At 42.8% G+C, this 24310-nt stretch overlaps 1 protein-coding gene across 1 annotated transcript in view; it reads right to left on the bottom strand.

Moving 5' to 3' along the window:
- Nucleotides 1–13653: 13653 nt before the first annotated feature.
- The window catches only part of DSG2 (desmoglein 2), a 52018-nt gene continuing 41361 nt past the window's right edge, over nucleotides 13654–24310 (bottom strand). The window contains exon 15 of the mRNA XM_063923645.1: nucleotides 13654–16736. Within this exon, the coding sequence (XP_063779715.1) occupies nucleotides 15708–16736 (1029 nt within the window). The 3' untranslated portion in view covers nucleotides 13654–15707. The remainder of the gene's footprint in view (nucleotides 16737–24310) is intronic.

The following is a 24310-nucleotide window of genomic DNA, read 5'->3' as shown; positions in this document are numbered from 1 at the left end:
AAGCTAAACTTTTCTAAGCAGCTCTTTAGGAGAGCCACCTAGATTGCACCCTTCTCGGCCGGGCACAAAAATCTAACTGAGGCTTGGAGGAGGGTCATAGGGGGAGGAGCCAGTGCACACCACCTGATCCTAAAGCTTTACTTTTTGTGCCCTGTCTCCTGCGGAGCCGCTATTCCCCATGGTCCTTTCAGGAACCCCAGCATCCACTAGGACGATAGAGAAAAGACAAAACTCAGCCCAAATTAAATCTTGTTTAGTTTGTTACATTCCTCAGTAGCTTCAGTACAATCGTGGTAATCTTACTGATTATGTAATCGGTCTACAGAGACATCTTACTAAAGTACATATGCAAGTTTTCTTTTCCATACCAGATCCAGAAGTCATCTCTGGTTCTCACAGTCTGTAGTCCGGAGATTAGGTATACCTCAAAATATACGTGAGAAAAGCCTTGGAACCACGCGTTGACGGTCCTTTCCAGGTCCTTACCACTCCCACTTCAGTCAAGATTGAGCCAGATCAGGCAGACAAGGAGAAATGAATCCTTTTCATGGTTTAGTTATATGCCACAGCAAATAGAACGCAGAGTAATTTTACAGGTCAAGCTTATCAGAAATGTTACAGGTAATGTAGAAGGGAAATGCACAAATCTTAATTAATGACGGATAATGATAGATTATTTAGATGTTTAACATTTCCAAAGGTTTATGGATAGCCCCTGAGAGGTACACAGCTAAAGTATAATCTACAACATCATTGGTGGGACATATTTACAGATAGATCTCCAACAACTACAGGATTCCTCTGAATAATTTTTCATCCTTTACTGGCTATTCTAGCAGTTTTGATATTATGGATTTGCTGGAATTTCTATATCCAATAACTCCAGATGATAACTGTTTGTTTTGCTTAGCCCCACTCCCCTATACACTACTGACTTCTAAGAACAGGAACAATGGCTATGTTGGAGTTTCAGAGGTGGATGATGTCGCACATCTATCTGCATTGGATCACAATCTAAACTCTTGCAGGAAGGGAATTTGAGGTAATAAAAAATAGGGGAAATTGTAAGGGTTAAATCTTAAAGACTTTGTTTTAGTTATTAAGCTCAATTACTTTTGCAAGTACGTGTTCCAATACGCTAATTAAATATATACCGACTCAAGTAACCTTCGGTTCTCAGCCTTGAGATGCACAGCAAGAACACACAGCTGCAAGAAGAAAAGATAAAGAATGTTCTGTTAATTAAGATAGAAGACAGAATGTTTCATATTGTTATAATTAGACCTTTGCTGGTACATGAGAACTTTTATGCATGTTTTGCTGGACCAATGAAATGCTGTTACTATAGATTGACATGAAAAAGTTTTATGCAAGCTTTGCAACTTTTTCGGTATAAATAAGGAGCCTGAGCTATTACGCAGTCAGAGCTGCTCTGCCATTCATCACAATTGTGTATGTGTGTCATTCGTGCTCCCAGCTAGCTGACATTGCAGGATCAGACTTCTCAGGAGGATTCAGAGACGAGCAGTCTCTGTACCCCAACACTAATAACACATAATATTACTGTAATATCCTTTACCAGGGTTACAATAGATGAAGAGCCATCCGTTGTTTGACTGATTGGGGGTAGATTTACTAAAGCTTCTAAACATGAAAAGTGGAGTTGTTGCCCATAGCAACCAAACAGATTTTAACTATCATTTATCTATTGAATTATAGAAAATGATAGACAGAATCTGATTGGTTGCTATTGGAGACAACTCCACTTGTCTGTTTAAGAATCTTTAGTAATCTACCCCATGGAGGTGTAAGGATTGGTTTTGAAATGTATATTTCACTGTGGGGCTTATCTCTTTTCCCACAGATTATGGAGAATAACAGATATATTAGTCACAAATCTCTTTGCTTTAATGCCTCACCTGTAAGGTCGAGTTGGATCCTTTTCTGGAAAGATAGACTTGGGGATAGAAGAGATGCTAATACGCCAGTTCACCTGATGGAGTGTTATAACTGGAGGATCTTCTTCTCTGGAGGATCTGCGTCTCCTGAAGATCTTCTGGCAGTGACCCCTGTACACCCGGGGGTTGAGACACATAGAACCTACCAACAGGTTTTCGTGCCCATAAGGCTTGATGTGCCTACCGGTACTGGGATGCCCACCAGGACTTACGCCACTGGCGGTAGTATGAGCTCAACCCCAGAGTGACCTGAATTAATGCCGGTGGAAACGAGTACAGGAAATACACTACAAAGTAGAGCAGATGTGGACAGAGCTAAGGGAAGGCAAACAATGAAGATAAGGCTGGAGTTGAGGTACAGAGGGAAAAGGAGTGGCAAAACTGCGGAGAGAAAAAGAAAAAGTAACAAAAATAACCCCTAACTGGAGAGCTGCTTTGCCTCTGGACTGGGAGGAACCGTAACTACAAAGAACACTTGTGCACAAACGTAACAGAGATAAATATACAAAAGCTTAGAGCAAACATACTAAGAACAGCTCAGCATACAAAGGTGAAGAACAATGGCTGGACACAGTGACACTTTCCGAAAAGTACTGATGTACAGCTGGAGAAATCCACGGACTGAGGGGGTCATTCCGAGTTGATCGCTCGCTAGCTATTGTTTGCAGCGCTGCGAACAGATAGTCGCCGCCTATAGGGGAGTGTATGTTTGCTTTGCAAGTGTGCGATCGCATGTGCAGCCGAGCGATACAAAAAAGTTTTGTGCAGTTTCTGAGTAGCTCAGAACTTACTCAGCCGCTGCGATCACTTCAGCCTGTTCTTGTCCGGAATTGACATCAGACACGCGCCTTGCAAACGCTTCGACACGTCTGCGTTTTTCCAACCACTGACAGAGAGGGGGGGAGGGTGCAAATCCCCACCCCTAAATTTCCCTTCAGCACACTAAAAATTACCTGTAACCATACCTGAACCTATCTGTAATAGAAATTCAGAGAATTAGTCACACCCCCTCTCTGTCTGTTATTTGTCTGTGACCCCTCCCCCTTTCCAGCACTTGATACATAATTATCTTCAGGAATGACCGAGCAACTACCATTATTTTTCTGCGAGAGGCATTGAACGGGAGCAGTATTTGGATGGCATGCTGTTCCGTGTAGTGCAGTGGTTCTCAAACTCGGTCCTCAGGACTCCACACAGTGCATGTTTTGCAGGTATCCCAGCAGGTGCACAGGTGTATTAATTACTCACTGACACATTTTAAAAGGTCCACAGGTGGAGCTAATTATTTCACTTGCGATTCTGTGAGGAGACCTGCAAAACATACACTGTGTGGGGTCCTGAGGACCGAGTTTGAGAACCTGTGGTGTAGTGCCAATGGGGGTGGCTCCCGGGTAAGTTAGCTCTCTGTCAGGATGTGTTTTAGTAATAGCCTTTATCATGAGGCCTACTGTGACAAATTACATGGCCCTATGTGGGCACTGCTATTATGTAGTGTTAGGACTTCTGATATCGGAGAAGCCGTGAACTGACTCAGCAGCTAAACATGTGTTTGCAAACATGTGTGACTAATTCTCTGAATTTCTATTACCAGATAGGTTCAGGTATGGTTACTGGTAATTTTTAGTGTGCTGAAGGGAAATTTAGGGGTGGGGACTTGCATCCCCCCTCTCTGTCTGTTGTTTGTCTGTGACCCCTCCCCCTTTCCAGCACCTGATACATAATTATCTCCAGGAATGACCGAGCAACTCCCACTATTAGTCTGCTTTTTCCAACCACTCCCTGAAAACGGTCAGTTGACATCCACAAAGCCCTTTTCCTGTCAATCTCCTTGCAACCGGCTGTACGAATGGATTCTTAGTTAAATCCATCGCTCAGCAACAATCAGTTTTGTACCCATACGACGCGCCTGCGCATTGTGGTGCATACGCAGGCACAGTTCTGACCTGATCGCAGCACAGCGAAAAATCCTAGCGGTCGGAATGACCCAGAGACTCCACGTGATAAAGGCTCCCGCTGCAAAAAGAGGCTATGACCAGCACTGAGTAAGGGGCAGACCAGAAATATAAAGGCAGCATGAGCCAATCAAAACACAATATGGCAATCAGCCACTACTTAATTAAATACCCTGCAGCTGCCTCCCTGCGAGTGCCTGGCATCCGAGTAACCAGGTAAACTCACCAGGATGCAGGACGGAAGCTCCCCCCACCCACCTGAGTGTCCTGGTAACTAAGCAGCCGGCGGCCGGGGGACAGAAGGACGTAGGCATCCCGATCACGGCTCTTAGCGCAGCCCATGACATGGAGGAAGTCTGGAGCAGAGGAGTGAATTGGTTTAGGCCTTAGTTGGAATGCTAGTATGAGGGTTGAATGATGGTCTCCTAGTAATTGCTGCAGTAACATTAAATCTTAAGCTTTCAAGGGTACTATCTGTTTGAACTTGATCAAATTGTTTCTCACCTCCTTCAATTGTAACTGTTTTGTGCCCCACTCTGATCGGGTGTATGATTGCCCCCTTTTTATAAGGGGTGTTAACAGGGCCAGTGCTAGGGTGTCCGGCGCCTCCCCACTCCCCAAACTATAGATTTGTGCCAACAAATATGTCCTCTTTATATGTCTCTTTATAGTGTTTCTTATTTTGAAATGTAACATGCAAAGGTGACAAAAGGGTGCTGGCTGCAGAGACAGGAAGCTGGCTGGGGAGACAGAAGGGGACTTGTTGGAGACAGAGGGGGTTTTGACTGGAGAGATGGTGCTGAAGAAACAGAAAGAGGAATGGCTGGAAAGACAGAAAGGGGGCTGGCTGGAGAGACAGAAAGGGGGCTGGCTGGGTAGACAGAAAGGGGGCTGGCTGGGTAGACAGAGAAAGGTATGGCAGGAGAGACAGAAAGGGGGCAGACTGGACTCAAAGAAAATGGGTTGGCTGGAGAGACAGAAAGGGGGCTGGCTGGGTAGACAGAGAAAGGTATGGCTGGAGAGACAGAAAGGGGGCTGGCTGGATATACATAAAGAGGGCTGGCTGGAGAGATAGAATGGGGGCTGCCTGGGCTCTCGATCAAGATCTTTGATGTTTTCTCCAGAAGATGTTGCTAATGTCCAAATAGCTGGGTAGGGACTTTAATGCCTAATAAGTAGAGTTGTGGGCCAACTAAAGATCATGGGATGATGCCCTGGGTCTTGAGTCCATGTCTGCTTATGGGAGTGCAAATGTGGGTTATGTTGGTCACAGCTGGGAAGTTGACTTATTTGGAGAAAGCCTGACATTCCTCTCTTGCATGTTAAGGGAATGGTGTATTAAAGATAAAATCCTTTGTTTAGTAATGCTTAACCTACATTTCATCTTGCATACATGTGATAAGTCACTATTGATCGGGTGTTTGCGGATGATGTGGGATGCATCTGTACTTCTCCCACTGCTAACTGTCTCCGCCTTCTGAAGAACCCTGGATCTGCGTCTTCCCTCAGTGCAGGCAGGAGGATGAGGACTCTCCAGAGTAAAGAGCAGGGGGCCCCCATGGACTAATATTTATATATATTTATATATATATATATATATATATATATATAAAATATACTGTAGCTTGGCACTCAGGAATACTGCATCCAGATGGGGGGCCACCCCAAATATCGAATAGTTACCCAATGTCTTTTTTCAAAAAAGAACGAGAGTGCGCCGCCTCGTTCTTTTTTTTTAAAAAGACATTGGGTAACTATATATATATATATATATATATATATATATATATATACACACACACACACATACATACACACACACACACACACACACACACACACACACAAACCCTCTGGATACAGGAAACAGGCTGCGGAACTCAGAGACTTGAAGCGCAAGTGTATTAAAGCATCACAGATACAGCTGACACTGGCTGTATATATAGTGCTTTAATACACGTGCACATTGCAAAAGTCTGAGTGCCGATGTGTAATTACCTCCTCCAGCTACTGTAGGTCTGATCAAGGTGTAGGCAGGCAAGTTTTCCAGGCAGGAAAGATTCCAGGGAGAGCAACGGATCCAGGCAAATTTAGGGGTGTGGCCTAATCACTGAGTTTTTACCACATTCCCGGGGTCAGTGTGCGGTGTGAAAGGGCCATGGTCGAATTCCCGAGTCGCCTGACCCGGTGATTCAACCCGGGAATAAAGCAGTGTTATTCCCGGGTTGAATACCGGGTCAGTGACAGCGTGAACTGACTCCTGGGTCGTTGCAACCCGGGACACGTTCACTACATAGGAAAGAGGCCTCCGCCGCCTGCCGCTATGGTAACTGACCCGGCATATTGCCGGGTAAGGAAGCCAGCAGTTAGGTGCAATGCCAGATCCCACCCGGGAATGACCCGTTTCCAATTCACGGGTGGGATCCGGCATTGGCGGTGTGAAACGGGTATTAATGCCAGCCTGACTAAAACTTGACTCTGGCTGCAACTGACTGCTCTCCCTGAGGCTGTCTGGCAAAATACAGTCTAATGGTGCAAGCTTCTCTCCATTGTAGCTAACTCTGACTGGGACAATGGCAGGGGCAGATAAAGGGCTGGCTGGTTACTGTTTGTCTCTTGATTCACCCTACATGGTTGTGGACACTGCCTTGAAGAAGGGAGAGGTCCCGAAACGTGTTGCAAACAGGTAACAGGAGTGCTATCCTACCTACGCAAGTGTATGTGACACAGACAACAGCTGAAAATAGGACCTAGGAGAGAGGTTCCAGAGCAGAGATCTCCATATTTACCATAAGGCCTTATTTCTACTAACATCTGATAAACCTCCATCTTGTTCACCTTCATTGTATATTATTTTTGAGTTGTGTTACTCTTGCACATTATCTGTTTTAAAGTAATTAAAATTGTTGGAATGTACTACACCATATTGTGCTTTGTTTATATATTCCCATTTATATGTGGAGGCACCCAAGTACAATTTGAAGGAACATTTGAAAACAGACCAGGGAAGAACCACTCCATATTTTATCTCAATTTAGTTGATTTTTTGCAATATTTTCTACTAGTGCATTTATCTAATCAATGTCTGTATATAAATCCAATTCTGGTATCGGGGTATACCATAGATCAGGTGCTGCTGGTATAGATCAGCGTCCAGATACTTCACATTTTCCCTATATCTCCAAAATGACAAAAATGGGGCATGCCCTCCCCCCTGAGACCACACCCCTTTCCAGATGCACGTGTCTTAGCCACGTGAGGGTCCCTGCTTTCATTTTTCATTTGTTGGGAGGTATGGTGTTGGCTTTTTTGGTGCGACGACGGGCAGAGTTCAAGAAAATGGTGGCCTGTCGGCCCCATTGTCTGGGTGTGCAGAAGCCAGTGGCTGCGTTTTTGCACACAGCTTCACTGGCCCTGGCTGTGTGGAAACACCGGTCTTCCTGAGTTACCTGAGGGTTACGGAGATGAAGACTTCAAGAAGAAAAAAAAGGGAATCAACTTCATAACAGCAGCACGCTTTCCCTTCCACAAGAAAATTAATTATTTATTCTCTTAAAAATAATTTTTTACATATTGTACTGATATTCTTCAAAATCACAATGAAGTTCCAATACCCATATGTGATGTATATTAATTTTATTATCACATAGTGTATTATATGTCCCCCTATTTCATAGGGGTCATGTAAAGTGAAATATAAAATATAAAATAGAGACAGAATAAAGTGTAGTAAACTAAATACATTTTGTTAATAGATGTGATTTAAAAATGCTTGTGCGCTGTCTTTATTCTTTATATTAATTAAGTACCTGCGATATTACAGTTTTACTTTATGATTCTTTAATTACCACTAGGCTGTTTCTGCCAATAATACTTGTAGAGGGTTACATACAAGACGTGTCCACATACATCTTTGCTATATCCCGCCATGTATGGCACAGTTTTGCATGCCATAGACTCAGATTTAGCCATGCTTTGTGATTTTTCTTAATTTGCTTCTTTAATATGTTACTTTATACATATTCTATTATGGCAAACAAACATTTTAAAATCCTTCCACTCACTACTCGTGAAAAACAGCTTAGCCGTGTTTTGCATGTTGTGCCAAATTCAGAAAAAAGTAAAGATGAAAGTGGACACATCTATATGTGGCAGTGTTTGCAAAATATTTACAAATCCTTATCAACTGGTCACAAGTAACAATTGTAGCAAAATGCAGATGTTTCAATCAACACTGCAATGTGAGATATATTTCTGCTTGCAGTTGCTAAAATAGTGAAATTCCTTAGAGTGGAATTTCAGCTACTGTTTTCTATTGCTTAAATTATCACCATTATGTTTATCCGGGAATGATGCCAACATATATATTTTGATTCCTTACACACTTTAATTATATGCAAAAATGGGGGAACTTGGACTGCACATCCTATTACTAAAGATTTCAAGAGGTGCTATCATGCTGAGGATTCTAATACTATGCTGGAGGAAGAGAAATGCCGATGCACACTCTTAGCACTAAGAACACTGATAGTAAAGATAATTTAAATAAACCCTCACAATTAACATTGAAGTTCTTAGCACACATTTTCCCAAATATTCGGGCCCATGTACCGCGGCCAGGTGACTTCATCACATGGGTCCCTAACATTCCTAATACTATCACATTCTTAAAATTTATTCAGGACTTACCTCTAAATAGGGCCTTATCAATGTGTGATCTGAAATGCAGGAACCCAGCTAATTAAAACACCTGAGGGTAAATGGGAGGAGTGCCAATACCAGACGAAGGAAGCCTTGCCTTCCAGTGTACAATATATACACAAATATAGTGGAAAAAAGGGGGGAGGGGGGGGGCTGGACTGCATACCCTATTACTAAAGATATCAAGAGGTACTATCATGCTGAGGCTTCTAATACTATGCTGGAGGAAGAGAGATGCCGATGCACACTCAAACTCAAAAGGTTACGGAGATTACCCATGTTCGCGCAAAGTGATCTGATGCTGAGCCTTGGGACGCAGCGGCGGATCACATAACCCGGCAGGAGGGGTCGAGTTACACCAGATGCCTCGGCATTAGCATGCGGAATTAGCATACTTCAGCACAGCTGCTGCATACAATGGGGCAGCTACTGCGCACATCTCTGAATCAGACCCAATACACATTAAATGCCATTCATTAGTTTCATAACCTACACTGGAAACTATGTATATTGTGCCCATGATATGCCCCCGAAACCTAAATATACTGTCTTCAAACAAATAACAAAAAAAATGAAAATGAAAATATCAAAAATACTGGTCTACATATTCCCTGCATATTCCAAATACACACACATTTTTAGTAACCTTCATATTGTGGGAGAATTCAGGTCTTACAGATCTTCTACAGGATTCTTGCATTGTCCCTCTAGAGATTTATTTAGTTATAACTGATCCTACCAGTCCATCAAAAGAGAATCAGCTGTCTAAACTCATTACATGAACAGCAGCTAGTCTTGCTGAGCAAAGCATAGAAATGGCTGCAAGTCTATTCTGCAGGCAGAGACAAGGGCAAGTTCAAAGCAGAGTCACACTCTACATAACTTGGATGCATCTCCACATCAGGGATAAAAGGACTTAGCTGGGTGGTAATGGGGTATTCATATACAGGACAAGTTTCACATGGGTGTGTCGAAGGCATGTTGAAGGAATTGTGAGCTATGGAGAATTGTGTATAAGCTCAATGCTGATGCAAGTGTGCAGTGATATTGTAAAGGCTACAAATAATGGATAACTTTTATAAGAATATCGATAACACAACCAATGGGTCACATTTACTAGTAAATAATACAAGGAAGGAATTCCATTTTAGCTTTATTTACTCTCCACAAAAATATACAATATTTCAAAACAAGTGCAAAAATATTTTCAAATTTACAATGCAGCCATTTTTTTCAGACTGTGTAATAATAATAAGCAAAAATTAAATCTTATTCATAAACACTAAGCACAAAAGTCTAGTAATGCAGTATAAAGCAAAATACAAGTAAAAATTCATCGGTACTATATTTTAATGCAAGACAAGTTTGCAAATCAGTGTAAAAAAATATATTTCCAGTGGTCATTACATACTCAGGACATCATTTCCGAACACATAAAAAATCCCCCATACATTTCAGACAAGGCTGACATATGAAGCCACAGCTACTATACAAGACATACATTACATACATGCTACAGAAAAAAAAATGCAAATTAAAAAAAAAAGAGTCTCCAAACTTGATAAACACATCAAATCATGACATTTATGACATCATGACAACGACATTTTAAATTGGGATGTTCATATATTGACTTTGCAAGGATTTGTTACAGTCACATAACAGAAAGGAGTGAAAAACACCACTAAAATATAAGAGTGGTCAGTCCTCATTACTGCAATTAAAAACTTGTTCCCTGGGATGTCAGAGTTAAGGTGCATACACACAGTGCAATGTGTGGTTACGATTTTGACTATATAGTCAAAATCATAAGAAAAGTTAGCACATATCGCACCATGGTGGTCATTCCGAGTTGTTCGCTCGCAAGCTGCTTTTAGCAGCTTTGCACACGCTAAGCCGCCGCCTACTGGGAGTGAATCTTAGCTTATCAAAATTGCGAATGAAAGATTCGCAATATTGCGAAAATACTTCTCTGTGCAGTTTCTGAGTAGCTCGAGACTTACTCTGCCAGTGCGATCAGTTCAGTGCTTGTCGTTCCTGGTTTGACGTCACAAACACACCCAGCGTTCGCCCAGACACTCCTCCGTTTCTCCAGCCACTCCCGCGTTTTTCCCAGAAACGGTAGCGTTTTTTCGCACACACCCATAAAACGTCCAGTTTCCGCCCAGAAACACCCACTTCCTGTCAATCACATTACGATCACCAGAACGAAGAAAAAACCTCATAATGCCGTGAGTAAAATTCCTAACTGCATAGCAAATTTACTTGGCGCAGTCGCACTGCGGACATTGCGCATGCGCATGAGCGTCTAATCGCTCCGTTGCGACAAAAAAATAACGAGCGAACAACTCTGAATGACCCCCCATGTGTATACAGCTTGCGATATGGATGCACACTCCCGCAGGGTCGGCATCGCAAGAAAAAAAAGTGCATGGCAATTTTGACTATATTGTGTACAATCTAGTTTCTTGTACAGTCAAAATTGTACATAGCCAAAATTGCGCAGTGTGTATAGTCAATATCGGTGGTTCTGGGCTCTGGGGAATTCAAGGGAAATCGCAAAGTAAAAATCGGCCTTTAGGCAGAATCACACCGTGTGCATGCACCTTTAGCATTTCCACTGCAATATCATAATTTGAAATGTTCTTCAAAAACACACAAACAAAACTTTGCCTCCCAAGGGTATAGCACTTATGGAACAATTACTTCTATTAAGCTATTAAAAAATAAACAAAAACAAAAAAATTTCATACAAAATTCACCATTGAAAATATGAAAAATATAAAGACATTCATACAATCCACAACAGAGTTATTTGTGTTCTATATTCTAAATGCCAAATCGTATCCAGTGATTAACAGGTCTCAATTTATATGTACATTATTTACATAAAGCAGGTGAAAAAACGGTTACATTAAAATAATCAAGCATTGCTAAGGCCGTACAAGAGCAATAGCCTGAACGTACCATAGGTATCCGACATCAAATAATACCAATTAAGCTATTTACATACAAGTGAAAAAAAAACCAACAAAAAACCCCCCCACTACATAAAAACAGATAGGGGGGAATTCACATGTTATCCCCACCGACCCTCCGTCTAAAGTGACGGGAAATCGCAGGGGGAGACATACAATTGATGTCCCCTATCACACTGAATGTGCCCATTAGTGTTGGGATTAGGCGCATAAAGCAGCTAAACCAGACTAAACTATTGGGCGCGATCGGGAAAAGAGCTGTTTGGGCACCCAAATGGATCCCTTTTCACACATTTCAGCTTGCCACCCCCGGCGGGTGTGCGCTAAAATGTAGACGCCCGCAGCCACATTTGAATATCTCCGTTGGGCACCATCTAATGGCTGCCGGCCAAAAATGTATTTGATTCTCACCCATAATGTTCTGTTACGGTAGGGCGTTTGACAACCAATACCACAGTGGCACACAAATGGCAATAATTATACAGACCCATGAAGCAAAATGTTATGCTGATTTAGATACATGTGGTGTGCCAAGATTTGATAGTTTGGTGGGTAGTTGAACACCTGGAGGGCTGCAGGAACCATGCTTCTACTGATAATGAGGTCATCTGCAGACATGATTTTATATCCCCCAGATATTACGCCTCTGATGGCTGGTTTTTAGGGATTATGCTTTGTGTGCCTGAGGCACTCTATTCATAATCCCTGATAAGTGCCGGGTATCAGGGCTAATTATATAGGCCCCTGGTGGATCTATTACGGTAGCTGCAACAAATTATTGCAGCTAATTGGATACCTCCCATTGTGTGCACACATTATATTATGCAGGAGCTTTGATAGGGAAATTACTTTGGTGAATCAGTTAATTATGTGAGAGCCCAACCAGTCTCAAGGGCGGTTATTCATGGAGCGATCGCTGCTTAAAATCTAAGCAATCTGACTAGATTGCTTAGATTTTAAGCATGATCGCTCCGTGTGTACTCCCCACAGCGATAGCGATGCGCTATCGCTGGTGCTAGATTGGCCTGCCGTGCAGGCCAATCTAGCAGGTCGCTCATTTCACCCGCTCCTCCCGCACGCTCAGCAGACATCGCGCTGTACTGAGCGGTTCGCTCAGCACACATCTCTCCCAAATCGGGGCGTGAGTACTGGCCTTAAGGGAGACTTTTCTCCTCTCTCGCTCTGTGGCTCTGATTGTATAAATACTACTCCTGCTCAGTGGTATCTTTGCAGGGTATAGGATGACCTGTGATTTGTTATATATATTTATGAAAGTGTAGTACAGACAAGACAGTACTCCTTGATATAATAAATACAGCTGCGATGTCAGATTCATATGAAAAAAATAAACACACTTTCATGAAAAAAGCAAACAACCAGCACTCACGTTTATATAGCTTTTATTTTGAAAAACTCACATGGAGTCCATGAAAAGTCCAGGGATCAGCAGCAACAGCCCGCCTGATGATCAATTCAACCAAACTTGCTGTTGGTTTTCCTCAGGGGTTTATGATAAATTTTTTAAAATAAAAGCTGCATAAACTTGAGTGCTGGTTCTTTGTTTTTTTCATCGTATATATATATATATATATATATATATATATATATATATATATATATATATATATATATATATATACACACACACAAATATATATATACAAATATATATATATATATATAGTTTGTAAAAGATTGACAGCACTCTATGTCAGTAACAATTAATTCTGGTGCAAAGGTCCTGACAATTGATATAAACACTCACTTCCTCCAAACTGGAAAAAAGCAATTAGACCAGCACTCACGTTTTTGAAGAAAAAAAGGTAGTTTATTCCTGACAACTCATCTGGGAGTAACTACTGCTACGATCCGCCCAAAAATTTTGGGCGGATCGTAGCAGTAGTTACTCCCAGATGAGTTGTCAGGAATAAACTACCTTTTTTTCTTCAAAAACGTGAGTGCTGGTCTAATTGCTTTTTTCCAGTTTGGAGGAAGTGAGTGTTTATATATATATATATATATATATATATATATATATATACATACACACATATATATATATATATATATATATATATTTATACACATACATACACACACACACACACACACACACACACACACACACACACACACACACACACACACCTACTGCTCATGATTGTTGGTGCATCCTACAATTCAGCTGCAAGTCTGGTTTATATACCTCTGAAGGAGGCGACTACTTATATTTAGTAATATGATTCCCTGCATTGCATATCTCCAGGTATTTAATAGCACAGGTGCATATATTTAGATTTCTCTTTTTGTTCCAAATATGGATAGCCATTAGAGACTACAAATTGTGGAAAACACACATATACAGTATCTACCTATGTCAAGTGGATACCCTGATATGTATGCGATTGAGACTTCTTGTGATTATGGAGGATACATACCTCTGCATTCTGTACTATACATGTTTTTGTTTCTTTTGGGGAATTTGCCTCAGACCAACACAAGGAGAATGTTGTAATTTTTATGTGTTGCATGATGTAATATCACTGTATATTATTTAAAACTATGTAATAAAAGTTTAATTCTAATTATTATAATTGAACAAAAGAGTGGTCTTCAGCTGGACCCACAATGATACTGGAGGGCAGAGTTCAATTTAGCTACGTATTTTCTCAGTTTAATCATATGATCTTCATAGTGTTGACCTACAGTATGTGATGTTAGGATACATTTACCAAATGTGTGACACTGGGAGCTGTGAAAATATTAAATCTATAAAACCACACAAAGTCACAAAAAAAGACCAGAATAGCTAAAATATTTCATATAAAAATCGGAAAATCTGACGAGACGAAAAATAATAAACATTGTTGAATGTTGACAGCTATCCTACAGTAAACCAGAGATTCAATATAGAAAGTGTATGCAACTCGCTTGCAATAACATTTTTGCGTATGTTTCATACACTGTATGTGCACTTTAAAACAAACTTAGGAAATTCTTTGCTTTAGTGATTGTGATAACCTAGAAATATTTAGAAAAACAAAAAAAAAGTCAAGGACAACGCACTGTTACACCAGGAATGTTTCTAGTTTAGTATGCAAAGAGTCAAAAGGTTGATAATAAATGCTACAGCCTACGGTGAGCAAAAATATTGCTTTCATTAAATGTCAAGTATTTTAAAACCAGAAAACTTTGCATATTAGTTTATTCTCAATTTTTTCCCTATATTCCTAAAAAAATATTTTAGTATTAATAAAAATAATTATTAATACTTTCAATTCTAATGCAAAATTATAAACATTTATTTTTAATGAAAACATTTTTGTAAGACCAATTGTGTTTCAGAAGGAGAGGAGAAGCCTGTGAAGGTTTATTTAAACCCCAAAGTTGCGACAAGCTCTTGTGTGTTACGTCAGCTTTGCTAGTGAGGCTGGGTTTCATTAACATGTTGTAGAGATAGGCTGTGGAGCCAATGTACTGTGTGTGGGATTGGTTGTGCCTGGCCCAACATATAAGATGCTGGTTCTTGTTGGTTTTAATCCCACGCCTTTTTGTGCTTGTTCACTATGTTTTTGTTGTTGTGGATGGTTTAATCTATGTGGCCGGGAAAAAAATAGTAAATCCGTTGCCATCAGTGCACTGGTTATTGGGATGAACTCTTCTTCACAATTATGATTTATTTCCCGACTGGGGGACAGAAAAACCACCCTTCTATGTAGGTTCACCATAATGGAAGGAGGTGGATACCTTGAATTGATTGGCAAAAGCACCTGGGACTAACTAAAAACCCTTCACAAACACTTTGCAACCATTAGGTTGTTATGAGTACTGGGCAGGGGAGGGACAGCAGACACAGAGGTTCCCAGATTGAGATTTAACCCGTTCTTCAGATATGATGTAGCCATCAATGCAGTTCAATCAGGTTTAAGTAGAAATAAAACACTTTCTATTACTAATGCAACTTTGTATAAAATTGTTAAATAGGTTATGGGATTGTCTAAAAGAACTGCAACAAATTTATAATCCTAGGCTCTAAAATAGAAACAGGGTTTGACAAAACCTCTAAACTCTTAAAAATTATATTTCACAATTAACCTACAGTATATTTTGTGAGCAGATTAAGAGCGTGTGTATTGTACAGTGCTGTATTTTGTCACTCTGTTTGTTGATTTCCCTACATTGTTACTTGAAGGTTGGAGTTCTTCTACTAAATAGCTACCCTGGTTATAATGGGTATGGCCTTGCATCCCACCATCCAAGATGGAGATACTCTCGTTTACTATATTTTGCCCACCTGATATCTCTGTAGGAATCACTACACTCCCATTGATGGCAGATATAGGAGTATAATGCCTCTCTGTCACCAATACATTCTGTCCCATGGAATAGTCAGGAACAGCTACGGAGGCCTTTACGTTAGAGCTGGGTGCAAGACGGCGCTCTGTTACCATCACGTATTGAGATTCACGAGGCTCACCAATACCCACCAAGCTAGACAATCCTTTGTCAGACTTCAGCACTCTTTCCGTTACCATAACATTCTCCCCATCAGAAATGTCAACCATGTTATGCAAGCTAGTGGCAGGACGAATAACCCTCTCTGTCACTAACACATTTTGCTGACGCACTGGCTCCAGAATTACAGTAGGACCTGTAGTGTAGGATTTCTCAGTCACAAGAATATTACCACGCATGATGGGTTCTTGTACATACCTAGAAGACACATATGATTCTTCAGCAACCATATTCCCTACAGGAACAGATTCACGTTCTAACCTTTGAGTTTGGGCTTCAGATAATGAATAAGAATTTTCCATACTGTAGTCATGTTCTTCTACAGTTTCTTCATTCTGAGTCATACCAATATACGAAACTGCTTCAGCATCTAGAGCACCTTGTCTGAGTTCATCATAGGAATTATACTTGGATATTTGCACATCATTTACAGCAGTAACCTGACAAATTTCTGCTAAGGCTTTGAACTTCAGTCCAAGGTCATCCAAGTAGTTGTTATCTTCAAAGTCACTTTCAATTAAGCTACAGCAGCCAACTGATCCAGCAATTGAGCCCGTTCCTTCCTTTGAATAAATAAGAATACAATCTTTTGCTGCTTGGGCCAGATCTTCATCGGCACATGCATTCACTTTCTGCAAAAGATAAAAGTAGGAAAAAACATCTATTGGTTATTCACAAGTTGCTAACGTTAGATAAGATCAATCACAAGACGCATACAGATATAGATGTATCCTCATACACTACTGCTGCAGTCGCGCCAAACATCCCTTCTCAGAGCGCTAGGTGCCGTGCAAGTTGGCTGCCCCAAGCATTGTTTTGCTCAAAATGTGCTTCTTATATGCAATGCCACATAACTACTTCATGAGACTGCACAGATTAATTTGATATGCAGAACTTGCGTATCTGTGTGGGAAGGAATCTAAGTCTGTATAGAAAGTACTACGATGCAGTGGGCGTGGCTTTGTTCATGCCAAGTTCCGTTGTGCTTCGTATACAGATTCAGACTCAGTCGAATACAGATATACAAGTGTCACGTATCAAATGAATCAGTGCAGGAAGTGGTTTTGTCCCATCGCATTGCAATTAAGGTGCACATTCAAGCAAAACAGATGCTACAATGCTCAGCGCAGCTCACTTGTGCCAGGCATCTCCCATTGCATGGCATATTGAGTCTAGGTGTATGAAGACACATCTGTATTTAGTATCAAATTGTCTTAACTTTGTGATTGTGTATCCATAGTATGACCCATGCTATATCATTTATCCACATGTAGTGCTAAAAACTATATTGATCAATGTATCTTTAAAATACCATGGCTATAAAGCTTGATTTACTGTTAAAATATTGTAAGTATGAAGTCACTGTCAGAACCACAGTTTATTCTGAATGACAGATGCTGTCGATAAGTAAAAGAATCAATATTAAATCAATAAAATCGGCAGCTTCTGTGGCCTGAGTGGAGGCAACGGTCACTCACAGAATTTTACTAGTCAGCTGACTGTTTCTTCTGCAAGTGACTGATGCAGAACTCTGATGCAGCACTGTGCTACCAGTAATAAAATAAGTGGTAGTGGAAAACAGGGAGACCACAATCCTGTCCCCAAACTCTAGTATAAACCAGTCGCAGGCTGTTCAGTACAGAGTTGGTGCCTGTATGAGGATGAAGGCTGCAAAAAAAAATTTATGTTGATATTTACTGAATCTCAAATCATGCTATGCATTTCCTTAAAGTAGCAGCAGGTGGGAGACTGACAAAATCACCTTACACCGGAAACAATAGGACGCTTACTACATCTGTTTTTACTTTTAACAACATTTCCATGTCAAATAGAACATTGTTGGACCTATCAGAAATGAAGATATTTCAGAATAAATTGTGAAATGGGGAGGAGTGTAATTAATGTGCTCACAGCAGGATTGCTACTAGTAATTTGCAGAACAACACATAATAGGGCAGATGTATTAAGCCTGGAGAAGGGATAAAGAAGTTATAAGTGCAAGGTGATAATGCACCAGCCAATCAGCTCCTAACTGTTAATTTACATATTGGAGCTGATTGGATGGTGCGTTATCACCTACCACTTATCACTGCTTTATCCCTTCTCCAGGCTTAATACATCTGCCCCTTTGTTTGAAGAATGGCCATGTCAAGATAGCAATAGCCCGTGCTATAGTGCACTGTAATGGTGAACAGTGCCCATGTCCAGAGGCAATAGCCCGTGATCTGTTGCACTAGAATGGTGCACAGTGCCCATGTTGAGATAGCAATATCCTGTGTTATGGTGCTTTGTAATGGTTAGCAGTTCCAATGTCCAGAAAGCAATAGCCTGTACCCTGGTGGTCAAGAATGGTGAAAATAGTATTTATTTAAATGACCACCACAGATGAAAGTAGTTTTACAGTTTCATTAAATTCAGATTGCTTTTATGCTCCGGTCAACACCCCCTCGTTCTAGTTAAAATGGATTATGCAATGTTTCAAGTAAAGCAGGTGTACATGACTGAAAAGGAGCATGTGCAGAAAAATTGTGTATTCCGGTACATATGTAGAGTGGTCACGGGAGGTACACACCTCTATAACAGCAGCATATTTGCTAAGATTACTACAAGTCACCATGTATTTGCTGCTGCCCTATAGTACATAGGAAAAATAATGTCTCCAAACAGGCATATATAGTGAGTAAACACGCCCTTACTGAACCTTGCAGGTAATAACGCCCCTTCACGTCCCTCCGTTGTGAATGTAGACGCTACCTGAAAGTTTTGATCTCCCTTTCTGAGAATGTGCACTGTGAATTCACGCAAGATAACCTACACAAGTAGATTTTAACTTTAATATATGGCAGAGTACTTTTGAAATCACTATATAATGTGATTTTACCCTTTAGAGATAAGATCACTATACTGTATTGCTGATGCAATGCTGAAGTAATGGACTACCACTCTGGTGTGAATACATCTATACAGTAAATAATACGAATGCTGTGGAGCAAAGATGGGTCTAATCTAAAAATAAGATTTTAAACCTACCGGTAAATCTTTTTCTCCTAGTCCGTAGAGGATGCTGGGGACTCCGTAAGGACCATGGGGATAGACGGCTCCGCAGGAGACATGGGCACTGTAAAGCTTTAGAATGGGTGTGCACTGGCTCCTCCCTCTATGCCCCTCCTCCAGATCTCAGTTATGACTGTGCCCAGAGGAGATGGACAGCATGAGGAAAAGGATTTTGTTATCTAAGGGCGAGATACACACCAGCCCACACCATACACACCGTACAACATGGTATACAATAACCAGTTAACAGTATGAACAAAACAGCATCAGCCAGAGGCCGAACTCAACTGTAACTTAACCCTTAAGTATGCAATAACTATATACAAGTCTTGCAGAATGTTTTCCGCACTGGGACGGGCGCCCAGCATCCTCTACGGACTAGGAGAAAAAGATTTACCGGTAGGTTTAAAATCTTATTTTCTCTTACGTCCTAGAGTAGGGGTGGGCAACAGGCGGCCCGCGGGCCGATCCTGCCTGGCCCGCTGTGCCCCACCAGAGTGCAATGACAAGCGGCCCGACATGCCGCTTGTCATTGCACTGCTCTCAGACGCGGCGCCGCTGAGGAAATCCCGGTCACGTCACAGGGTCAGCTGACCGGGATTTCCTCTGTTATCATGCGCTGGGCGGCACGGGGGGCGGGCACTGCAGTGAGCAGGAGCGGCGGACGAGAAGCGGCGGCCAGTGAGGAGAGGAAGCGGCGGGCAGCGAGCGGGAGCAGGAGAGGCCACATCAGCAGTGACTCCGGCCAGCAGCAGCGCAGATCATCGGACAGCGGGGATCGTCTGCCACTGTGACAAACAGGTAAACCCCCTGTCCAGCCAGCCCCTGGATCACTGCTTAATCTGCCATATAGGTTTAGGGGTGGGGAGGGAGGGGAGTTAAAAACTGTAACCTGGGTTTAGGGGGGGGGGGGGGGGGGAGGGGGGTAGGCACTGTCTGCCGTAATGTGTAAAAACGGGGGCGCTGTCTGCCGTAATGTGTAAAAACGGGGACGCTGTCTGACGTAATGTATAAAAACGGGGGCGCTGTTTGCCGTAATGTGTAAAAAGGGGACGCGGTCTGTCGTAATGTGTAAAAACGGGGGCGCTGTCTGCTGCAATGTATAAAAACGGGGGCGCTGTCTGCCGTAATGTGTAAAAAGGGGACGCTGTCTGCCGTAATGTGTAAAAACGGGGGCGCTGTCTGCCGTAATGTATAAAAACAATGGCGCTGTCTGCCGTAATGTGTAAAAAGGGGACGCTGTCTGCCGTAATGTGTAAAAAGGGCACGCTGTCTGCCGTAATGTGTAAAAAGGGATCTCTTTTTGAGTATTTTGTGTGTGGCCCTCGAATATTCGCTGGAAGTGTTAAGCGGCCCCCCAGCTGAAATAATTGCCCACCCCTGTCCTAGAGGATGCTGGGCACTCCGTAAGACCATGGGGATTATACCAAAGCTCCAAAACGGGCGGGAGAGTGCGGATGACTCTGCAGCACCGATTGAGCAAACATGAGGCCCTCATCAGCCAGGGTATCAAACTTGTAGAATTTTGCAAAAGTGTTTGACCCCGACCAAGTAGCTGCTCGGCAAAGCTGTAATGCCGAGACGCCTCGGGCAGCGACCCAAGAAGAGCACCACCCCTAGTGGAATGGGCCTTTACCGAATCTGGTACCGGCAATCCAGCCGTAGGATGAGCCTGCTGAATCGTGTTACAGATCTAGCGAGCAATAGTCTGCTTAGAAGCAGGAGTGCCAACCTTGTTGGCTGCATACAGGACAAACAGTGCCTCTGTTTTCCTAACCGTAGCCGTTCTGGGTCAATTTTTAAGGCCCTGACTACATCAAGGGACTTGGAATTCTCCAAGGCCCCGTAGCCACAGGCCCCCAATAGGTTGGTTCATATGAAATGACGAAACCACTTTAGGCAGAAATTGAGGACGAGTCCTCAACTCTGCCCTATCTGCATGGAAAACCAGATAGGGGCTCTTGAAAGACAAGGCCGCCAATTCGGACACCCGCCTCGTAGATGCCAAGGCCAATAACAGGACCACTTTCCAAGTGAGAAACTTCGATTCAACTGTTTGAAGCGGTTCAAACCAGTGTGACTCAAGGAAACTTAACATCACGTTAAAGTACCATGGTGCCACTGGGGGCACCAAAAGGTGGTTGGATGTGCAACACTCCTTATACAAAAAACTGGACTTCTGTGAGAGAAGCCAATACCTTCTGAAAGAATATGGATAAAGCAGAAATCTGCACCTTAACGGAGCCTCACTTTCGGCCCATATCCACTCCTGTCTGTAGAAAATGGATAAAACGTCCTAGTTGGACATCCACAGTAGTAGCATTCTTGGCTTCACACCAAGACACGCATTTTCTCCCGAAACGGTGATAGTGATTCGCCGTAACATCTTTTCTAGCTTTAATAAGAGTAGGAATGATCTGGAATACCCTTTTAGCTAGGATTTGGTGTTCAACCGCCATGCCGTCCAACGTAACCACGGTAAGTCTTGGAACACGCACGGCCTCTGTAGTAGCAGGTCCACCTTGAGAGGAAGGGACCCCTGAAGATCTGCATACCAGGCCCTTCGAGGCCAATCTGGAACAATGAGTATCGTCTGCACTCTTGTTCGTCTTATAATTCTCAATATTTTTGAAATGAGAGGAAGTGGAGGGAACACATAGACCGACTGAAACACCCACGGTGTCACCAGGGCGTCCACTGCCGCTGCCTGAGGGTCCCTCGACCTGGACAATACATCCAAATCTTCCTGTTGAGGCGTGATGCCATCATGTCTATTTGAGGAAGTCCCCAACGACTTGTCACTTCTGTAAAGCCTTCCTGATGAAGTTTCCACTCTCCTGGATGGAGATCGTGTCTACTGAGGAAGTCTGCTTCCCAGTTGTCTGGAATGAAGACCGCTGACAGTTTGCTTACATGATTTTCCGCCCAGTGAAGAATCCTGTTGGCTTCTGCCATTACTGCTCTGCTTTTTGTCCCGCCCTGGCGGTTCACATGCGCCACTGCCGTGACGTTGTCTGATTGGATCAGAACAGGTAGGTTGCGAAGAACATTCTCCGCTTGTTTGAGGCCGCTGTAAATGGCCCTTAATTCCAGCACATTGATGTGTAGGCAAGCCTCTTGGCTTGACCGTATTCCCTAAAAAATTTTTCCCTGTGTGACTGCTCCCCATCCTCGGAGGGAGAGAGAGAGAGAGAGAGAGAGAGAGAGAGAGAGAGAGAGAGAGAGAGAGAGAGAGAGAGAGAGAGAGAGAGAGAGAGAGAGAGAGAGAGAGAGAGAGAGAGAGACCCTGGCCCGGGGGGACAGGGCAACCTTCCAATGCATGTGCAGGTGGGACCCTGACCACTTGTCCAGAAGGTCCCACTGAAAAGTCCGTGTGGAATGGCTTTGTAGGCCGCCACCATCTTTCCTAATACATGAGTGCATTGATGAACTGACACTCTTTTTGGCTTTAACAGGTCTCTGACCATGTTCTGGAGTACTTGGGCTTTTTTCTCTGGGAGAAAGACCTTTTGTTTTTCTGTGTCCAGAATCATGCCCAGAAACGACAGTCGAGTTGTTGGAACCAACTGCGACTTTGGTAGATTTAGGATCCAGCCGTGTTGTTGTAGTATTCTCAGGGAGAGAGATACGCTTTGTAACAATCTTTCCCGTGAACTCGCCTTTATTAGGAGATCGTCCAAGTACGGGATAATTGTGACGCCTTGCTTGCGCAGGAGCACCATCAATTCCGCCATTACCTCGTCGGGGCCGTGGAACGCCCAAACGGCAACGCCTGAAATTGGTAAGAACAATCCTTACAGCGAATCTTTATGTCTAGTGACACCATAAAAACTCCCCCTTCCAGGCTGGAGATCACTGCCCGGAGAGATTCCATCTTGAATTTGAACCTTTTCAGATATAGGTTCAGGGATTTTTAGATTCAGAATGGGCCTGACCGAGCTATCCGGTTTTGGGACCACAAAAAAAGCTTGAATAAAACCCCTTCCCCTGTTGTATCAGGGGAACCTTGAAATCACTTACTGATGAAACAGTTTCTGTATGGCAGCTGCCACTGTCTTCCTCTCTGGGAAGGAAATTGGCAAGACCGATTTGAAAAATCGGTGAGGAGGCACATCTTCGAATTCTAGTTTGCATCCCTGGGATACAATCTCTACCACCCAAAGATCCAAGTCCGACTGAACCCAGACTCGGCTGAAGAGTCGAAGACGTGCCCCCCCACTGGCGCGGACTCCCTCAGCGGAGCCCCAGCGTCATGCAGTGGATTTTCCAGAGGACGGGGAGGCTTTCTATCCCTGGGAACTAGCCGTAGGAGGCGCTGTTTTCCCTCTACCTCCACCTCTGGCGAGGAAGGAAGAGTCCCGACCCTTTCTGGACTTATGCGACCTAAAGGACTGCCTCTGATATTGAGGTGTTTTCCTTTGCTGTGGGGAAACATAAGGCAAAAAAGAAGATTTACCCGCGGTAGCTGTGGTAACCAGATCCGCGAGGCCCTCCCCAAATAAAACTTCACCTTTGTAAGGCAAAGCCTCCAAATGTCTTTTTGAATCAGCATCACCTGACCATTGGCTGGTCCACAGGGACCGTCCAGCAGAAATGGCCATGGCATTGGCTCTTGCACCCAACAGCCCAATATCTCTCGCAGCTTCTCTCATATATAATGCTGCGTCTTTAATGTGACCCAAGGTCAACAAAAAGGTATCTTTATCTAGGGGGTCAATGTCAGATGACAAGGTATCTGCCCACACTGCAGCTGCGCTACCGACCCATGCAGACACTACTGCCGGCCTTAGTAGGGCACCCGTATGTGTATAAATCGATTTTAAGGTAGTTTCCTGTCTGCGATCAGCAGGATCCTTGAGGGTTGCTGTATCTTTTGACAAGCGCGTTAAAGCCTTGTTTACCGTGGGTGGGGAATCTCACCGTAACCTGTCCTGGGAGTGGAAAGGTTATGCCATAATAATTCTCTTGGGAATCTGCAGTTTCTTATCTGGAGTTTCCCAAACTTTTCAAACTGGGCGTTCAGCTCGTGAGATGGGGGAAAATTTACCTCAGGTTTCATTTCCTTAAACATGCAGACCCGTATGTCAGGGACAGAGGGGTCCTTAGTGATATGCAAAACATCTTTTATTGCAGCAAACATATATTGAATACT

Source organism: Pseudophryne corroboree, chromosome 5, assembly GCF_028390025.1.
Source record: "Pseudophryne corroboree isolate aPseCor3 chromosome 5, aPseCor3.hap2, whole genome shotgun sequence".
NCBI classification, from domain to species: Eukaryota; Metazoa; Chordata; class Amphibia; order Anura; family Myobatrachidae; genus Pseudophryne; species Pseudophryne corroboree.
The sequence above is the reverse complement of the archived record's forward strand: the minus strand, read 5'-3'. Positions and strand labels throughout refer to the sequence as shown.